We start from the raw sequence: 16781 nt of genomic DNA on the forward strand, positions 1-16781 counted from the left end.
GCTCCGAGGAGCACTTTTTCTTGTTTCATATCCATTTGAAAGTCTTGGTATAAAACGTGTGTTTAATGATGAGCTATTGTACGCCTTACAGTAATGCATCAATACACCTAGTCTATTATAAAAGAATAATGATGTTCTATTGTCAACCCTACAGTAATGTATCAACACACATCATGGACAGTGGGGAACTTTGATAATTGAATACACTTTTGTTTTTATTCCAGAAGTGCTTACTACAGACCAGAGTATCCAACACGCAGCTGTGTGTCTATGAAGAGTGACCGGTCTAAAGGAGAACCTCTTTTCTTCAGTAATGAACCAGGACCTCTAGACACAAAGTAAGATCACTGATCTCTGTGAACTTCATCTGGAAAGACACAAAGAATGTCTTGTATCTGCTCACAGATGTAGACAGTAGTAGAGTATCTCACTGTCAGCTGTAGTGATCTTTGATTCACTGATTCTTAGGTTGTCTTGTACATAGAGTAGCTCTAAAGTGTATTCAAGTAAAATTACTGTTACTTTAAAATGATGATGACTTGAGTAGAAATAAAAATATCTAGTGAAAATACTACTCAAGTACTGACTTCCTTTATTCAAACCTGATTTATTGTGTAATATAAACTCCCCTCTATACCAAATCAACTTGCCGAAAATAGACGATCTACAAGCTCACAACGTGTCATGGTGTGAGCTTGTAAATCTGTTACTTTTGCTTTATGTTCAACCAGATGTTGTTAAATAATCAGAATTAAATAGAAGTATTCCATACGGTTGCTTCGGGGAAAAAAAAGGTGTTGATCAAATGGAATAAATGTTTGGTTACTGCATCTTCTATTTCTCACTTAAAAATGTTTTCAAAAACCTTATTGAGAGCAATGTTTAGCTGTAAATGACATTATGTGTTTGTTTACATGGCTGTCATGTTGGATACAACATAACATTCAAGCAGTGCAGCAGGTGCTCTGAGTCTTTGATTAGACAGAGGTCTGTTATTGAGCTCATCAGTCATTATCCAGAAGAAACACACCGCTGATTTCAGCGATTGACCAATCAGAATCAAGCATTCAACCAAGTCGTGTAATAAAGCCCTAGAATGTCTGTGATATTACATTTTATGTATTCCAAATACACAGCCATAGATGGGTCCTATCCCCGCCCGGGTAGCAGACTGATCTCGGCGGTGTTTAAGCGCTGCATGTGCAACTCATCCAATAATTAATTCCTGCAACTTGGAGTCAGACATTGTCTTCTAGTTGTCTCCGCCAGGCCGAAGGCATGGCGAGAGAGTATGTTTTACCCTCCGTCCGTCCGTCTGTCCGTGTGTCCGTGTGTGTGTGTCCCTCCTGTCTGTGTGTTAGCAGCTAATCTCCGACACCATTGGCCCGTTCGCTCCGAAACTGTGCACACACACTCCCTGGATGCAAATTCAGAACCTCTGCCCCATTTTTTTCACATGGGCCTGTTATAGCGCCACCAGGAGGCAGATTTGTGCAAAACCTGTGCAAAACCTAAATCCTAGAGATTTTATCCAAACGTCATGCAAATCGGTACACAGTATCTCTATGTGATCAACACGGATCTGTCCGATTTCCCATATTCCATCCTCATTGCCTATCAGGTTGGCTTCCAAAGTTTGCAGGATTGGTCCGTTTTGAACAAAAATTCTCAATCTATGCACGCAGCTTGCGATTTCCGTGAAATTTCACATGCACATTCCCACTAGGCCGAGGAAGAAATTCCACCCTTTTCACATTGGCCTGTTATAGCGCCACCAGCAGGTCTAATTTAGCAAAACACATTTTTAGAACAAAATTCCTCAAATCATGAATGCAGTGTCTGATTGCCGTGAAATACCTAAGAATAAATGGCACCCTTTTCACATTGGCCTATTATAGCGCCACCAGGAGGCCAGAATAACGTACCTGACCTGGCGGAGACCTGTGCTCCGAGGAGCACTTTTTCTTGTTTCATATCCATTTGAAAGTCTTGGTATAAAACGTGTGTTTAATGATGAGCTATTGTACGCCTTACAGTAATGCATCAATACACCTAGTCTATTATAAAAGAATAATGATGTTCTATTGTCAACCCAACAGTAATGTATCAACACACATCATGGACAGTGGGGAACTTTGATAATTGAATACACTTTTGTTTTTATTCCAGAAGTGCTTACTACAGACCAGAGTATCCAACACGCAGCTGTGTGTCTATGAAGAGTGACCGGTCTAAAGGAGAACCTCTTTTCTTCAGTAATGAACCAGGACCTCTAGACACAAAGTAAGATCACTGATCTCTGTGAACTTCATCTGGAAAGACACAAAGAATGTCTTGTATCTGCTCACAGATGTAGACAGTAGTAGAGTATCTCACTGTCAGCTGTAGTGATCTTTGATTCACTGATTCTTAGGTTGTCTTGTACATAGAGTAGCTCTAAAGTGTATTCAAGTAAAATTAATGTTACTTTAAAATGATGATGACTTGAGTAGAAATAAAAATATCTAGTGAAAATACTACTCAAGTACTGACTTCCTTTATTCAAACCTGATTTATTGTGTAATATAAACTCCCCTCTATACCAAATCAACTTGCCGAAAATAGACGATCTACAAGCTCACAACGTGTCATGGTGTGAGCTTGTAAATCTGTTACTTTTGCTTTATGTTCAACCAGATGTTGTTAAATAATCAGAATTAAATAGAAGTATTCCATACGGTTGCTTCGGGGGAAAAAAAGGTGTTGATCAAATGGAATAAATGTTTGGTTACTGCATCTTCTATTTCTCGCTTAAAAATGTTTTCAAAAACCTTATTGAGAGCAATGTTTAGCTGTAAATGACATTATGTGTTTGTTTACATGGCTGTCATGTTGGATACAACATAACATTCAAGCAGTGCAGCAGGTGCTCTGAGTCTTTGATTAGACAGAGGTCTGTTATTGAGCTCATCAGTCATTATCCAGAAGAAACACACCGCTGATTTCAGCGATTGACCAATCAGAATCAAGCATTCAACCAAGTCGTGTAATAAAGCCCTAGAATGTCTGTGATATTACATTTTATGTATTCCAAATACACAGCCATAGATGGGTCCTATCCCCGCCCGGGTAGCAGACTGATCTCGGCGGTGTTTAAGCGCTGCATGTGCAACTCATCCAATAATTAATTCCTGCAACTTGGAGTCAGACATTGTCTTCTAGTTGTCTCCGCCAGGCCGAAGGCATGGCGAGAGAGTATGTTTTACCCTCCGTCCGTCCGTCTGTCCGTGTGTCCGTGTGTGTGTGTCCCTCCTGTCTGTGTGTTAGCAGCTAATCTCCGACACCATTGGCCCGTTCGCTCCGAAACTGTGCACACACACTCCCTGGATGCAAATTCAGAACCTCTGCCCCATTTTTTTCACATGGGCCTGTTATAGCGCCACCAGGAGGCAGATTTGTGCAAAACTTGTGCAAAACCTAAATCCTAGAGATTTTATCCAAACGTCATGCAAATCGGTACACAGTATCTCTATGTGATCAACACGGATCTGTCCGATTTCCCATATTCCATCCTCATTGCCTATCAGGTTGGCTTCCAAAGTTTGCAGGATTGGTCCGTTTTGAACAAAAATTCTCAATCTATGCACGCAGCTTGCGATTTCCGTGAAATTTCACATGCACATTCCCACTAGGCCGAGGAAGAAATTCCACCCTTTTCACATTGGCCTGTTATAGCGCCACCAGCAGGTCTAATTTAGCAAAACACATTTTTAGAACAAAATTCCTCAAATCATGAATGCAGTGTCTGATTGCCGTGAAATACCTAAGAATAAATGGCACCCTTTTCACATTGGCCTATTATAGCGCCACCAGGAGGCCAGAATAACGTACCTGACCTGGCGGAGACCTGTGCTCCGAGGAGCACTTTTTCTTGTTTCATATCCATTTGAAAGTCTTGGTATAAAACGTGTGTTTAATGATGAGCTATTGTACGCCTTACAGTAATGCATCAATACACCTAGTCTATTATAAAAGAATAATGATGTTCTATTGTCAACCCTACAGTAATGTATCAACACACATCATGGACAGTGGGGAACTTTGATAATTGAATACACTTTTGTTTTTATTCCAGAAGTGCTTACTACAGACCAGAGTATCCAACACCCAGCTGTGTGTCTATGAAGAGTGACCGGTCTAAAGGAGAACCTCTTTTCTTCAGTAATGAACCAGGACCTCTAGACACAAAGTAAGATCACTGATCTCTGTGAACTTCATCTGGAAAGACACAAAGAATGTCTTGTATCTGCTCACAGATGTAGACAGTAGTAGAGTATCTCACTGTCAGCTGTAGTGATCTTTGATTCACTGATTCTTAGGTTGTCTTGTACATAGAGTAGCTCTAAAGTGTATTCAAGTAAAATTAATGTTACTTTAAAATGATGATGACTTGAGTAGAAATAAAAATATCTAGTGAAAATACTACTCAAGTACTGACTTCCTTTATTCAAACCTGATTTATTGTGTAATATAAACTCCCCTCTATACCAAATCAACTTGCCGAAAATAGACGATCTACAAGCTCACAACGTGTCATGGTGTGAGCTTGTAAATCTGTTACTTTTGCTTTATGTTCAACCAGATGTTGTTAAATAATCAGAATTAAATAGAAGTATTCCATACGGTTGCTTCGGGGAAAAAAAAGGTGTTGATCAAATGGAATAAATGTTTGGTTACTGCATCTTCTATTTCTTGCTTAAAAATGTTTTCAAAAACCTTATTGAGAGCAATGTTTAGCTGTAAATGACATTATGTGTTTGTTTACATGGCTGTCATGTTGGATACAACATAACATTCAAGCAGTGCAGCAGGTGCTCTGAGTCTTTGATTAGACAGAGGTCTGTTATTGAGCTCATCAGTCATTATCCAGAAGAAACACACCGCTGATTTCAGCGATTGACCAATCAGAATCAAGCATTCAACCAAGTCGTGTAATAAAGCCCTAGAATGTCTGTGATATTACATTTTATGTATTCCAAATACACAGCCATAGATGGGTCCTATCCCCGCCCGGGTAGCAGACTGATCTCGGCGGTGTTTAAGCGCTGCATGTGCAACTCATCCAATAATTAATTCCTGCAACTTGGAGTCAGACATTGTCTTCTAGTTGTCTCCGCCAGGCCGAAGGCATGGCGAGAGAGTATGTTTTACCCTCCGTCCGTCCGTCTGTCCGTGTGTCCGTGTGTGTGTGTCCCTCCTGTCTGTGTGTTAGCAGCTAATCTCCGACACCATTGGCCCGTTCGCTCCGAAACTGTGCACACACACTCCCTGGATGCAAATTCAGAACCTCTGCCCCATTTTTTTCACATGGGCCTGTTATAGCGCCACCAGGAGGCAGATTTGTGCAAAACCTGTGCAAAACCTAAATCCTAGAGATTTTATCCAAACCTCATGCAAATCGGTACACAGTATCTCTATGTGATCAACACGGATCTGTCCGATTTCCCATATTCCATCCTCATTGCCTATCAGGTTGGCTTCCAAAGTTTGCAGGATTGGTTTGTTTTGAACAAAAATTCTCAATCTATGCACGCAGCTTGCGATTTCCGTGAAATTTCACATGCACATTCCCACTAGGCCGAGGAAGAAATTCCACCCTTTTCACATTGGCCTGTTATAGCACCACCAGCAGGTCTAATTTAGCAAAACACATTTTTAGAACAAAATTCCTCAAATCATGAATGCAGTGTCTGATTGCCGTGAAATACCTAAGAATAAATGGCACCCTTTTCACATTGGCCTATTATAGCGCCACCAGGAGGCCAGAATAACGTACCTGACCTGGCGGAGACCTGTGCTCCGAGGAGCACTTTTTCTTGTTTCATATCCATTTGAAAGTCTTGGTATAAAACGTGTGTTTAATGATGAGCTATTGTACGCCTTACAGTAATGCATCAATACACCTAGTCTATTATAAAAGAATAATGATGTTCTATTGTCAACCCTACAGTAATGTATCAACACACATCATGGACAGTGGGGAACTTTGATAATTGAATACACTTTTGTTTTTATTCCAGAAGTGCTTACTACAGACCAGAGTATCCAACACCCAGCTGTGTGTCTATGAAGAGTGACCGGTCTAAAGGAGAACCTCTTTTCTTCAGTAATGAACCAGGACCTCTAGACACAAAGTAAGATCACTGATCTCTGTGAACTTCATCTGGAAAGACACAAAGAATGTCTTGTATCTGCTCACAGATGTAGACAGTAGTAGAGTATCTCACTGTCAGCTGTAGTGATCTTTGATTCACTGATTCTTAGGTTGTCTTGTACATAGAGTAGCTCTAAAGTGTATTCAAGTAAAATTACTGTTACTTTAAAATGATGATGACTTGAGTAGAAATAAAAATATCTAGTGAAAATACTACTCAAGTACTGACTTCCTTTATTCAAACCTGATTTATTGTGTAATATAAACTCCCCTCTATACCAAATCAACTTGCCGAAAATAGACGATCTACAAGCTCACAACGTGTCATGGTGTGAGCTTGTAAATCTGTTACTTTTGCTTTATGTTCAACCAGATGTTGTTAAATAATCAGAATTAAATAGAAGTATTCCATACGGTTGCTTCGGGAAAAAAAAAGGTGTTGATCAAATGGAATAAATGTTTGGTTACTGCATCTTCTATTTCTCGCTTAAAAATGTTTTCAAAAACCTTATTGAGAGCAATGTTTAGCTGTAAATGACATTATGTGTTTGTTTACATGGCTGTCATGTTGGATACAACATAACATTCAAGCAGTGCAGCAGGTGCTCTGAGTCTTTGATTAGACAGAGGTCTGTTATTGAGCTCATCAGTCATTATCCAGAAGAAACACACCGCTGATTTCAGCGATTGACCAATCAGAATCAAGCATTCAACCAAGTCGTGTAATAAAGCCCTAGAATGTCTGTGATATTACATTTTATGTATTCCAAATACACAGCCATAGATGGGTCCTATCCCCGCCCGGGTAGCAGACTGATCTCGGCGGTGTTTAAGCGCTGCATGTGCAACTCATCCAATAATTAATTCCTGCAACTTGGAGTCAGACATTGTCTTCTAGTTGTCTCCGCCAGGCCGAAGGCATGGCGAGAGAGTATGTTTTACCCTCCGTCCGTCCGTCTGTCCGTGTGTCCGTGTGTGTGTGTCCCTCCTGTCTGTGTGTTAGCAGCTAATCTCCGACACCATTGGCCCGTTCGCTCCGAAACTGTGCACACACACTCCCTGGATGCCAATTCAGAACCTCTGCCCCATTCTTTTTCACATGGGCCTGTTATAGCGCCACCAGGAGGCAGATTTGTGCAAAACCTGTGCAAAACCTAAATCCTAGAGATTTTATCCAAACGTCATGCAAATCGGTACACAGTATCTCTATGTGATCAACACGGATCTGTCCGATTTCCCATATTCCATCCTCATTGCCTATTGGTTGGCTTCCAAAGTTTGCAGGATTGGTCCGTTTTGAACAAAAATTCTCAAACTATGCACGCAGCTTGCGATTTCCGTGAAATTTCGCATGCAGATTCCCACTAGGCCGAGGAAAAAATTCCACCCTTTTCACATTGGCCTGTTATAGCGCCACCAGCAGGTCTAATTTAGCAAAACACATTTTTGGAACAAAATTCCTCAAATCATGAATGCAGTGTCTGATTGCCGTGAAATACCTAAGAATAAATGGCACCCTTTTCACATTGGCCTATTATAGCGCCACCAGGAGGCCAGAATAACGTACCTGACCTGGCGGAGACCTGTGCTCCGAGGAGCACTTTTTCTTGTTTCATATCCATTTGAAAGTTTTGGTATAAAACGTGTATTTAATGATGAGCTATTGTACGCCTTACAGTAATGCATCAATACACCTAGTCTATTATAAAAGAATAATGATGTTCTATTGTCAACCCTACAGTAATGTATCAACACACATCATGGACAGTGGGGAACTTTGATAATTGAATATACTTTTTTTTTTATTCCAGAAATGCTTACTACAGGCCAGAGTATCCAACACCCAGCTGTGTGTCTATGAAGAGTGACCGGTCTAAAGGACATTTTCCCAACTTCAGTAATGAACCTGGATATCCAGACAGAAAGTAAGATCACTGATCTCTGTGGACGTCAACTGGAAAGACACAAAGAATGTCTTGTAGACAGTAGTAGAGGATCTCACTGTTAGCTGTAGTGATCTTTGATTCAGTCATTCTTAGGTTGTTTTGGACTTAGAGTAGCCCTAAACTGTACTCAAGTAAAAGTATTGTTACTTTAAAATAATGATGACTTGAGTAGAAGTACAAATATCTAGTGAAAATACTAAGTACTAACTTTATTCAAACCTGATTTATTGTGTAATATAAACTCCCCTCTACACCACATCAACTTGCCGAAAATAACCCATCTACAAGCTCACAACGTGTCATGGCGTGAGCTTGTAAATCTGTTACTTTTGCTGAATGTTCACCCAGATGTTGTTAAATAATCAGAATTAAATAGAAGTATTCCATACGGTCGCCTCAGAAAACAAGGAAGTGTTGATCAAATAGAATAAATGTTTCGTTACTGCATCGTTTATTTCTGTCTTCAAATGTTTTCAAAAACAATATTGAGAGCAATGTTTAGCATTATGAGTTTGTGTACATGGCTGTCATGTTGGATAAAACATAAAATTCAAGCAGTGCAGCAGGTGCTCTGAGTCTTTGATTAGACATAATTAAACATTATTGAGCTCATCAGTCATTATTCAGAAATAACACCACTGATTTCAGCGATTGACCAATCAGAATCAAGCATTCAACCAAGCTGTGTAATAAAGCCCTAGAATGGTTGTGATATTACATACGCGCTGCATGTGTACTCACCCATTAACTAATTCCTGCAACTTGGAGTCAGATATTGTCTTCTAGTGTCATATCCATTTGAAAGTTTTGGTAGAAAACGTGTGTTAGATTATGTATTAGTGTCAGCCTTACAGTAATCAACACACATCATGGTCAGTGGGGAACTATGATCATTGAATAAACTTGTTTCATTCCAGAAGTGTTTGCCACAGACCACAGTCTTCAACACCCAGCTGTGTGTCTATGAAGAGTGACCGGTCTAAAGGACATTTTCCCAACTTCAGTAATGAACCTGGACCTCCAGACACAAAGTAAGAACACTGATCTCTGTGAACTTCAACTGGAAAGGCACAAAGAATGTCTTGTATCTGCTCACAGATGTAGACAGTAGTAGAGGATCTCACTGTCAGCTATCTTTGATTCAGTCATTCTTAGGTTGTTTTGGACATAGAGTAGCCCTAAACTGTACTCAAGTAAAAGTAGTGTTACTGTAAATAATAGTGACTTGAGTAGAAGTAAAATGATCTAGTGAAAATACTACTCAAGTACAGACTTCCTTGCAAACCTGATTTATCGTTTAACATAAACTCTATATACCCCTCTACACCAAATTGCTTTGCCGGAAATAGCCGATCTACAAGCTCACAACACGTCATGGTGTGAGCTCGTAGATCTGCTACTTTTGCTGATTGTTCACCCACATGTGGTTAAATAATCAGAATGAAATATAAGCCATTGAACTTGGACTCTAGAGTAGAGTATCCAAGGCCTGGATTTGACCCAATTATATATATATATATATATATATATATATATATATATATATATATATATATATATATATATATATATATATATATATATATATATATATATACCTCCTCGCGAGCCTCGCGTAATAAACAGTCCTCCTTCTCCGAGGAGGAGAAGGAGAACGCGGCGCCACGAGGCGGGGCTTTGATGCGACGCGGACCTGTCTTTTGTTGTTCCCCCCCACATAGCAACCAGGAAGCTACGCTAGGGGAACGCTGAACACGCGTTCACACGCGTTCACACGCACGCACTTGTCCATGACGGGCACCCGAGCGCCTCCAGGCGCGAGTGCCCGCGCCGACCCGCCGATGCTCTACTAGTCGAATCAGCGCCGTTCGAGTTGTAAACCCATAGGGACAGAATAGTTATTTTCATGGATCACTGTGACCAATTGTCATCAGAAAAATCTTTCATAGACTGATGAATTTTAGACAGCTGAAGTGTGTGTGTGTGTGTGTGTGTGTGTGTGTGTGTGTGTGTGTGTGTGTGTGTGTGTGTGTGTGTGTGTGTGTGTGTCAGGGAGAAACTAAAACAAAAGCCAGAACACAATAAAAGTATCTCAACAGTCCCGCTTTCAATAATCCAAATTGAAAGCATGAGCGCATCCGCGTGTGTGTGTGTGTGTGTGTGTGTGTGGTCGCGGCCATATTATGTTTGTGCACTTTAGTTGGGAAGTCTGTTGCGTGGCTCCCTCTAGTGTTGTTTCTAAATTGAAAGCATGAGCGCGCGTGCGTGCGTGCGTGCGTGCGTGCGTGCGTGCGTGCGTGTGTGTGTGTGTGTGTGTGTGGATGCGGCCATATGTTGTGCACAAGCCTGGCTTGTGGCTCCCTCTAGTGTTGCTTCTACAGAATTGCTGGTGGTAAAAACGAGCGTGCCTTCTTCAATCTCCGTGGTTCTCCAATCTCCCTGTAACATCTGTCTGCAGTAATATGTGATTCAGTGATTCAACTCAAGTTGGCTTCCACACAAGCTATCAGAATGAGCAGGCAATGTTACTTTTCCTGCTCATAACCTAGGTTACCAGGACTCTGTGGAAGTCTAAAGTCAGAGCAAGAGCATCCTTGAAAGGAACCTCAACCAGCTTTCCTCCAGAGAGGAGCTGGTAGTTTACACTGAGGATGCACCATTATATCGGTAACGTATCGAAATCGGCCGATATCGGCAGTAAAATGCCATATCGGTATAAAACCGATCTAAAAATAAACCAGATTATGTTCACCGATATTGATGAATAATAATGTGACCGTCAATGGCTTTTGTGCATGCAGAGCAGCCAGTCTGCCTGTCTCTTTAAGAGAGTCAGAATAGTAGCTGCTGCCTGACCCAGTGTCAGTGAAGAGAGAGAGAAGCCGTGTAGCAGTCAAACAGCAAAAAACGTAATGTCCATACCAAATACATCTTATATTAGTTTATGGTAGTGATACTGCGGAGGATATATTTTCAACATTAATGTGTATATTGCCTTGTTATTTAACATCAAAGTAACAAGCACTCGTTACTCGAGTGCAACCCAATGGCCGCTTTGAGCAAGCAAGCCTGTGTATTTAACCACAGAGAATGAGCACAAATTAACTCTCAGCTGGTTATGTTTCTGTCTTTAATGTCCTGTTGTTCTGGAATGTGTTCTGTAGTGTAGGAAGCAATTGCCGCTGCCTAACGCTATGGACCAGAATTAGCTGCTGCCCTGGCTCTCAGCAGACCCTCCCTCTCCTGTTAAACTCACTGCTGATGTTATACTGTAGAATGGAAGGCAGTGATAAACTAAACAATGATTGACACACCTGTCAGCTACACCAGTGGTTCCTCCAGAGAGGAGCTGGTAGTTCACCTGTCAGCTACACCAGTGGTTCCCAACCTTTTTAGCTCAAGACCCAAAAGAGAAATAAGACGTTTGCCCTGCACCCAAACTAGTGAAAATAGCAGATCTACAAGCTCACAATGCATCGCTTCGTGCCACGTTGCAAGGTTGTAGATTATTCATATTTTTTGTATTATTTGATTTTCTGGTTTTATTCATGAAATACTTTAGAAAAATGTTGACATTGTTTTTAATTGATGAAAATGATTGTTTTTGTTTAAACTTTTTTTTAATATATTTTTTGAAATAATACAGTATATTATTTGAAATGTAGGAAACGGGAAAAAAAGGGGATATTGACTTAAAATTTGGTCCGCAAATCAAACATGGGTCCCGACCCACTGTTTGGGAAACAGTGAGCAAGACCTCTGGAGAGAGAAGACATCTCTGAATAAATAAAGTTACTATTTAGACCACATTAACTACTACTTCTCTACTATGTCCACAAACACAAAAGGTCAAGAATTTTGGCAGAATTCCAACAATTAGCAATGAGAAGAACAAACTGAAACAAAGTCTGAAACCAGTCAAACAAAAAGTGCACAATATATTTGAAAGTTAGAATTATGAATGTATAATTCCATGACAGAGTGGACCCTATTATTGTATACCTATCAACACCAAACAGTATGGAAATATCCTTATTTCAGTCAGGAATATAGTCATAATAAATGTTGTTCATCTCCACAGAGAGAGAAAGAGGAGTAGTTGTGTTCTGACAGTGCAGGCGTCCAGGTGTTCAGGAGAGACATTCATAACCACACCTGGACTGAAGACATCCGGTCAAACCAGCTGTGGACAAAGTAAGACTGGACATTATTTATACTAATTAACAATTCATGTTAATGACTTCAATATTTAAATGTCAGAAAAACATCTGTCAACTCCTGACATAGACAATTTACACACTATCATAAATCCAGGCTGTGTATTGTTTCCTAATGGAGGATTTAACACATTAATAATTTGAGTACACAGCTGTAAGAATGTACAGTTATAAATGAAGCTGAATGTTTAAAATGTCTTCATTGTCTTCTCATAGCAGATGTCGGTCAGCAGGAGCATTTAAAGGATTATAAGATCAGTTTGAACAGTCTTGATTGTGTGACAGAACACATCACTAAAGAGACAGGAACCTCCCTCACTGACATCTACACAGAGCTCTACGTCACAGTGGGAGAGAGAGAAGGGGTTAATAACCAACATGAGGTGTGGCAGATAGAGACACTTTCCAAGAAGAAGACCTTCCATGACAAACCAATCAAGTGCTGTGACATCTTTAAACCCCTCCTCCTTGGCAGAGAGACACCCAGCAGAAGAGTCCTGACCAAAGGCATCGCTGGCATTGGAAAAACATTCTCTGTGCGTAAGTTCACTCTGGACTGGGCAAAGGGTTTGGAAAACCAAGATATCATTCTCCTGGTTCCCTTCTCATTCCGGGAGCTGAACTTGGTCAAAGATAAGCAGTACAGTTTTCTCACACTGATCCATGTTTTCCATCCAAAGTTAAAGAAGGTCACAGCAGAGCAGCTCGCTGTCTGGAAAGTTGGCTTTATCTTTGATGGTCTAGATGAAAGCAGGTTTTCACTGAACTTCCACAACAAAGACATAATTTCTTATGTCACAGTGACCTCATCAGTGGACATGCTGTTGACAAACCTCCTCGAGGGGAATCTGCTCCCATTGGCTGTCATCTGGATAACTACCCGACCTGCAGCAGCCAATCAGATCCCTCCTGAATGTGTTGACATGGTAACAGAAGTACGAGGGTTCACAGACCCCCAGAAGGAGGAGTTCTTCATGAAGAGATTCAGTGATGAGAAGCTGGCCAGCACAATCATCTCACACATGAAGACATCAAAGAGCATCCACATCATGTGTCACATCCCAGTCTTCTGTTGTATCACTGCTACCGTTCTGGAGGACATGTTGAAGACAGACGAGACAGGACAGCTGCCCAAGACCCTGACTCAGATGTACAGCCACTTCCTGTTGGTCCAGACAAACAGGAAGAAGCAGAAGTATGATGAGTCTCATGAACTGAATCAACAGCAGCTCGTGGAGACGGACAGGGAAGTCCTTCTGAAGCTGGGCAGGCTGGCGTTTGAACATCTGCAGAAAAGTAGCATCATGTTCTACCAAGAAGACCTGGAAGAGTGTGGTCTTGATGTGAAAGACGCCTCGCTGTACTCAGGAGTGTGCACAGAGATCTTCAAGAGAGAGAGTGTGCTCTTCCAGAAAACAGTTTACAGCTTTGTTCATCTGAGCATCCAGGAGTTTCTGGCTGCAGTCTACCTGTTCCACTGTTTCACACAGAGGAACATGGATGTCCTGGAGCCATTCCTGGAAGATGAGTATTACAACAGTGACAGTTCCCTCTCTGATTTCCTGAAGGCTGCTATGAAGAAATCCCTGCAGAGTGAGAATGGTCATCTGGACCTCTTTGTTCGCTTCCTTCATGGTCTCTCACTGGAGTCCAACCAGAGTCTGTTAGGAGACCTGCTGGGTCAGACAGAGAACAGTCCAGAGGAGATCCAGAGAGCCATAAAGAACCTGAAGGAGATGGTCACTGATCATCACACAGGCCGCATGACACAGTTCTTCGCCGACATCACTGTCTTCGCCGGCTTCATCACCGTCTGCATCATCGTCTTGATCATCTGCGTCACCCTCGGCATCATCAGCGGCGCCTTCGTCGGCGCATTAGCCGGCGCCGCCAACGGCGCATTAGCCGGCGCCGTCATCGGCATCATCGGCATCGCCAGCCTCGCCATCCCAGGGGTCGCCATCTGCTGCGCCGCCAACAGACGGATGGACCTCAACAACCTGAAGAAGGAGCTTATTGACAGCTTCTCTCCTGACAGATGTATCAACATCTTTCACTGTCTGATGGAGATGAACGACTCCTCAGTAAGTCACGGGTTCCAACAGTACCTGGAGTCAGAGAGCAGATCAGGGAAAAAACTCTCTCAGACCCAGTGTTCAGCTCTGGCCACCATGCTGCAGATGTCAGAGAAGGCTCTGGAGGTGTTGGATCTGGAAAAATACAACACAAACTGGTTGGGGCGACTGAGACTGATCCCAGCTGTGAGGAACTGCACAACAGCCAGGTTAGTAGAGTCAAAAATGGAGGTTCCGTGACCATCCTTTGGCAAGGATGGTTTGACGATTGATTTGACCTCTATGGACCCTTTAGAAAAGATTTAGCCCCCAGGTCCCTCCCAAAAATCCTGGCATTTTTTGCTAGACAGCCAAATTCAAAATGGCGCCCGGCGCCATCTCCAAAAATTTACTTTTGATCTGAATGACCTAGAATCATGTATGAAGGCACTTTTCCATACAAGTCAACCATGAGGATTCCAAATCTGACACAATTTTAATTGTAAGACCTCGTTTTGACTCCGAAATTCAAGATGGCCGACATCCAGTAGAGTAAAAACTTATACCCAGGGGGCAAAGGGGGGTATGCTGCATTTGCCCTGCCATAAAAGGTTGGCCACCAGAAATAATATCTATGACCCAGTAGGATCACAACCTATATGGACAACCCGGTCAACTTGCTGCTGGAAATCCAATATGGCCACCTCAATATTATCAGAAATAGCTTTGGCAATAACTTTTGAACCAGATGGGCTAGAAATAAAAACTTGGTGTCTATTTCCTGGTTTCAGAGCAACTCAATGGAATACTTATCTTTATGATTGGGTGTGTCTGGACCTTTCATTTGCATATTTCCAAGATGGACGCCACGCGAAAATTAGTTTTACTATGACTTTTACAGTGACAGCTGACTGTTATGGCAAAAAGTCTCCTTTTTAAGCAATATGAACACATTTGGTCAGTTAGAGCTTTAATTTATATGTTGTCAATATGGCTGCAGTCATAAATAATGTATGGTATTACATTTTCCCTCAGATTTATTGATTTATAGATCTATAGTTGTGGGGATGATTGCAGAGAAAAATCGGAGAAAAAGCCCACAATGTATCTTATGTATCATTTTAATAAACTAAATACAATATAAACAGACACATGCACACTCCGAGACTTGCCAAAAACTTCAACTTTAGGGCTATACAAATTAACATAGTGGTATGCATTCAAGTAACATAAGAAAAGATAGACTACTTAGTGACAAATAGAGTAAAGGCGGAGTTGAGGTTGCCTACAAAAGGTTCATTTTGACCTCTATGGTGCTGTCTTGCCTGCTTCTAAAGCCAATGATACTATGGTACGATGCTATTCACTGTCACTGTTGTCATGTGTTGCACTGATCCTGCTGCATCGTGTCTCCAGTCCCTGGCAACGGCATCCTAAGTAGCATGGAATTGCCTTCTTTGCACAGGAACCGTTTTTCTGGCAGCCTTTGATATAGCTGCATGATATTGCCTTGTTCATTGACACAGGCCAGGCTGGCTCGGTAGATGCAAGGGGACTGCATTGCTAGCACTGAGAGACCATCCATACTCTGTGAAAGAAGGAATATCCGGCTTGGCGATATGTGCACATTTATCTATTATGGTTGCTAGATCAGCTCTTCTCAGGTGCAGGTCAAAGGCATTCTCTGTCGGGGGCAGCAGCTTTAAGAGGGTTGATCTATTATTGAGGAACTTGTACACTCTGAGCTTACTCAGGTCAAAATCCTCCTGGTGGTCCGCTTTGGATGTACAGTATATACAGCAATTGTGAGGTCTCGTGCCTGATTGATGGACGTCATCTGAGAGGGAATCATAAGAGTTTTCACCAAACTCCTCAAGTGCAGAGATCCAGACGCATGATGGCCTTGAACCATGCCTTCTTCCCAGTGAAGATATCTCTGCCACTTAAACTATGGATAAAGGGCAGGGCACGACACTGTGCGAGCCCCAGTGCTGATACCATTTGATGGATAGGAAGGTATGAATTTTGCTCTGTTCTCACCCACAGCTCTGGAAGGCATCTGAGATGGGTTGCTGCATAGTAAAGGCACATGATGATGATGTCTGTGTCATTGGCATGGATGACAACTCTGTCAACTTTGTCATTCTGGACACTGTACAGGGTGTGGAGTATTATTCTTGTATCAGCCTCCTGTTGTGTGGATTCTAATGCAGGGACATCTTCAATAGACCCCTCCTTGATCACCACACTCATTGTCTCTTCTTTAAACCCCCCACCCAGGTAAAGATGTGTTGGACCAAGGGTCGACTTAAGTTTCTAATTTTCACACCATTCGTCACAGAGGAAACTCAATAGGTTTGCCTTGTTAGCT

The 16781-nt window shown here is 41.8% G+C and overlaps 1 protein-coding gene across 1 annotated transcript in view; it reads left to right on the plus strand.

The window, feature by feature from the left end:
* LOC311035506 (NACHT, LRR and PYD domains-containing protein 3-like) overlaps positions 1 to 16781 on the plus strand; it is a gene marked incomplete at both ends in the record, with an annotated part of 49252 nt that overhangs the window by 19756 nt on the left and 12715 nt on the right. The window contains 9 exons of the mRNA XM_084043763.1: positions 225 to 338; positions 2170 to 2283; positions 4115 to 4228; positions 6060 to 6173; positions 8005 to 8118; positions 9057 to 9170; positions 12221 to 12333; positions 12573 to 14095; positions 14369 to 14640. Of these exons, the coding sequence (XP_083899889.1) occupies positions 225 to 338; positions 2170 to 2283; positions 4115 to 4228; positions 6060 to 6173; positions 8005 to 8118; positions 9057 to 9170; positions 12221 to 12333; positions 12573 to 14095; positions 14369 to 14640 (2592 nt within the window). The remainder of the gene's footprint in view (positions 1 to 224; positions 339 to 2169; positions 2284 to 4114; positions 4229 to 6059; positions 6174 to 8004; positions 8119 to 9056; positions 9171 to 12220; positions 12334 to 12572; positions 14096 to 14368; positions 14641 to 16781) is intronic.

The sequence above is a fragment of the Gymnoscopelus microlampas genome (assembly GCF_963454915.1).
Source record: "Gymnoscopelus microlampas genome assembly, chromosome: 2".
Lineage (NCBI taxonomy): Eukaryota > Metazoa > Chordata > Actinopteri > Myctophiformes > Myctophidae > Gymnoscopelus > Gymnoscopelus microlampas.